At 42.0% G+C, this 4020-nt stretch overlaps 1 protein-coding gene across 7 annotated transcripts; it reads right to left on the reverse strand.

The window, feature by feature from the left end:
* Positions 1 to 1044: 1044 nt before the first annotated feature.
* Positions 1045 to 3619, reverse strand: LOC119322561. 7 transcript variants are annotated; one of them, XR_005155707.1, is made up of 4 exons: positions 3382 to 3619; positions 1753 to 1805; positions 1532 to 1644; positions 1045 to 1280 (listed from the first exon to the last, which is right to left on the reverse strand). XR_005155707.1 is itself a non-coding variant. In XM_037596042.1 (4 exons), the coding sequence occupies exons 1-3, from the start codon at positions 3520 to 3522 to the stop codon at positions 1567 to 1569; spliced, it is 1407 nt and encodes a 468-aa protein (XP_037451939.1). In that variant the 5' UTR covers positions 3523 to 3601; the 3' UTR covers positions 1045 to 1280; positions 1532 to 1566. The 7 variants fall into 7 exon arrangements, 3 of the variants coding, with proteins under 3 accessions (XP_037451939.1, XP_037451937.1, XP_037451940.1); XR_005155706.1 differs by having other exon boundaries at positions 1532 to 1647; positions 3382 to 3614; XR_005155704.1 differs by having other exon boundaries at positions 1507 to 1644; positions 2244 to 3602.
* Positions 3620 to 4020: the final 401 nt, after the last annotated feature.

Genomic DNA, 4020 nt, shown 5'->3' on the forward strand with positions numbered 1-4020 from the left:
ATCAAGGTCTGGTAGCGGCCCATTGCAGTTTATGTGCGGTGCTCATATCATCTTCATGTAAATGACTTTTGTCATTCGGGCTTCTATCCGTTTTGAATGCATAAGGTAGAGAGTTATCTACCTTTTTATTAAAAAAACATTCATAAATGAAAATGAAGTAGTTAATGGGAGGGCTACCGTTATCCTTTTTCTTGTATGTGTTCCTAAGAGAAGTAATTTGTCCTCATGTTTCGAGGTCTCAAGAAAAGGGCGTGGAAACAGTAGAAACTCTTGAATGGAAATTGAAAAAAAATGTAGCCCTAGTTCCTTCGGAAATGGTAAGATCTTTGGCGCAAGAAGAAGGGGCGACCCATATCATCTTGACTTGGTTCTGCTTCCCCTCTTTTAACCCTCGGCCGCGCCACACGGTCAAGCGTGGTTTTTCTTTTCTTTTCAAGAAAGCTAGAAGGGTTTCTGCAAAAGAACAGCGTCACGCGGCTTTTCTTTTCTTTTCAAGAAAGCTAGAAGGGTCGATATATTGTACTCCATTTTCTGGAGTACCGTACGTGTAGCCAAAAGGGCTCTGGCACAAATCTCCACTTAGCTTATTTCAGCCCAAAAGGGCTCTAGCACAAATCTCCACTTGGCTTATTTCAGCCCAGGGTCCGCTGATATATTTATGAAACAGGGACATACAAAAGAAATCATTGCAAAAAATAGAATACTATGTAAAAACATACTCCCTTATTCCTTAATTATGAGATAGACAGGAATTTTGTGCACCATTTTGCACTTGAAGTGGCCTAATCACAAGAAACGTTGAACTTATCAACCAACCCACGGAATGGTACTACAGCATAGGGTAAGATATACTCCCTCCGTAAACAAATATAGGGGCGTTAAGATCACTACTACTTTAGTGATCTAAACGCTCTTATATTTCTTTACAAAGGGAGTACTTTAGAGTATAAGTACGTATATAGACATATCTTATTCACTCATTTTGCTCCATATGTAGTCCATATTGGAATCTCTAAAAGGACTTGTATTTAGGAACGGACGGAGTAGAACTGAAGGATCAATATGCATATTAGAATAAGTACGATGGTTTTAAATCATATTACTGACATATCCGATGCTAACATGGCATAGATACACAACTAGAAGGATCAATATGCATTAAACAACATTACACGCAGAATAAGCATGATGGTTTTAAAGCACAACTGACACACATCTAACTTAAATCATCATCAGTGCTTCAAATGAATGAAGATCCTTGTCCAAAACTTGCATCATCACTGCAAAAAACACAAACAAACTATATCAGCCTAATATTTATACACAGAAATAATCATAGGACATGAAATATACAAACATTAGTAGGTACGATGCCTGACAACCTTAATGAGCAATAATGCAGGCACATTTCTCTATTTGGATACCATCGACATCAAGATTTTAGACAAACTATCTTGTCTAAGGTGGTTTATATGGTAGGTGTTTTAAGTAATACATACTGCATACCAAGATTCACAAATGTTACTATGACCTGATAAGGATTGCATGAGCTTATTGGTGGCGATCCTATGGAGGTCGACTCAACCATATCATTCTCTTTGTTCCATTGTCGAACCCCTCAGTATCCTCTTCGGCTGGAAACTGCTACTAGTGTTTTCCAGGAGCGATTGCAAAACCAAGATTTAGATAATCATACCTGAATAGGGAGGAATGGAAATACCAGCAGAAGAACATAAGGATAACAGCACATACCAGACAACGTTTGCCGTGAAAAGGAGTATCCTTCACAAGAGAGCTACGTCCATCTAAGGCATGACGAGCAGATAAACATCAGATTCATGATCACTTGTTCATCACTATAGATGACCAATCATAACACTGAACAGGCCAAATAGTAACAAGTGATTGATCATGCTGATTACTGAGGACCTACCCCAGACAATTTAAAATACTTTAGCCTAGGTCTTAACTATTAATGCACATACTGAATGTGGTTTAACCACCATGGTTTCAGTCTTAATAATTACTGTACAGCCTGAATAAGAACCACCATCGTTTTAAGGCTTAACTATTATTACTGTACAGACTGAATGATAACATGTGCTACACAAAAAAAACGTGAATACCAAAATTAAATTTGCTCAAACCACAGCTAATTGATAAATAAACATATCCCCAAAAAGGACGAGGGGAATAACATGCCTCAGCAGTGTCACATGATAAACAGGTAGCGCTAATGTTACCTGATTCACCCTTGCGATAATTCTTCATCACAAAGGATATGTAGGCTGGATTGAGACGCATGGATATCCCATCTTTAACTCGCACCAGTCCTCTCACTGCTTTCTTCCACATGTCAACAGTGACAATCCAAGCCTCATCATCACGATAGTCCCACTTGGAGAGGAGGCAAACATAATCGCCACAGAGGATCGGACAAGCTGTTTGCAGGTCGCTCAGAGGCAACTTTTTAGCTCTAGAAGATGGTTTCAGGTTCTTGGGTGGCAAGGGTTCTGTTCTACCATGAGGAGGCAAGGAGACTTCTCCAAGTTCATCAACATGAATCTTACACACCTTTTGCCAATGGTCCCAAAAAATCTCCCGATACCATGTCACGAGCCTCCAACCAACACGCATGTGCTTTACCACCTTCATAGATGGATCAACTTCAAAATCATGGAGTACATCAGGATCAGGGATTCTGGTTGTGAAACCGAATAAATCTTCCAGCTCAACACACATGATTTTATAACCATCAGTGCAGGTGACATCACGTATTGCCTGTCCTGGCAATTCTTCATAGAAGTAGTGTTGGTTGTTGGGTAGCAGGTTCGGCAATGGAATGAAATGTGCCTTCACCGGATTTTTGACCACATTGCAGAAAAGAATCCCCTTCAAGAGATCGACATAGCCCACTTCTTGACCTAATGCAACCACCTTATCTGGAAAAACCCCTGAACGTGCCCAGGAGGGGAAATCTGGGAAAATATGCTCTTTGCTCCAGGTCCCGGTACTGCCTTCAAGCCTGTAGATGTGGAGTTCGCAATCCGCTGACTCCTTCCTTTTGAAAGCGGTCACGAAATGGCTCTTGCCGTCATCGTCGGGAACGACGCCTACAAGGTATGGATCTAGCATCTCGCGAACACAATACGAGCCAAAGTCAGGAAGCAGACTAAGCATCGGCCTCTTGAACTCCGGGCCTTCGACCATATAGAGGAAGAACTCTGGTGGGCCGGGTCCGACGAGATGGACACGGAAGAGGATGAAGTTCTCCGACGACCAAAGGATCTCAGGACTTTGGGTGAAGGGGTTCTCTGTGAGGTCGGGACAGGTAACATGGAAGTAGGAGATCGATGGCAGATCTTGTTTTGAGATGGTTACCTTGATGCATCCCATTTTGCTCAGCGAGACGCACGCTGTGGTCTTGTTAATGTCCACCGCGTCGCTGCACCCATATGTGCAGAGGAGGACGTAGTCGGGGCGGCCAATTTTGCGGGAGGCGGCGGCGAGGCGAAGGTCCATCGTTGCTCGTTGCTCGGGATGTTGCGATTTGGGGATTAGGGTTTCCGGGTGAGAGGAACCAGAAATTTATGCGCAGGCCAAGCTGGAGGAACCGACTTTGGGTTGAACCGACTCCAATTTGGTTCTGTTTTGTATGAATCCAGCCCAACCCAAAAATACCATATGTTGTGAACTAGGCCCATCTGGGCATCTGGCTAGCCCTACCGGTGGGCATTTCCTATTTTGCGCCACAGGCGCCAGTTAACGTGCATTTTTGTTAACTGGCCCCTGTGGCGTCCGTAAATGGGCCGGCCCATCTAAGCGCCAGTTGATGATTTCTTTTTTTGAAAATTCCATGAACTTTTTTGAATATCGATGAATCTTTTAAAATTTCAACAACTTTTTTGACTGATGAACATTTTTTAATATTGATGAACTTTTTTGAAATTTGATGAACATTTTTTTGAAAATGGATGAACTTTTTTTAGATTTATGAACTTTTTTCAGTTCAATAAAAAA

Source organism: Triticum dicoccoides, chromosome 6B (genome assembly GCF_002162155.2).
Source record: "Triticum dicoccoides isolate Atlit2015 ecotype Zavitan chromosome 6B, WEW_v2.0, whole genome shotgun sequence".
NCBI classification, from domain to species: Eukaryota; Viridiplantae; Streptophyta; class Magnoliopsida; order Poales; family Poaceae; genus Triticum; species Triticum dicoccoides.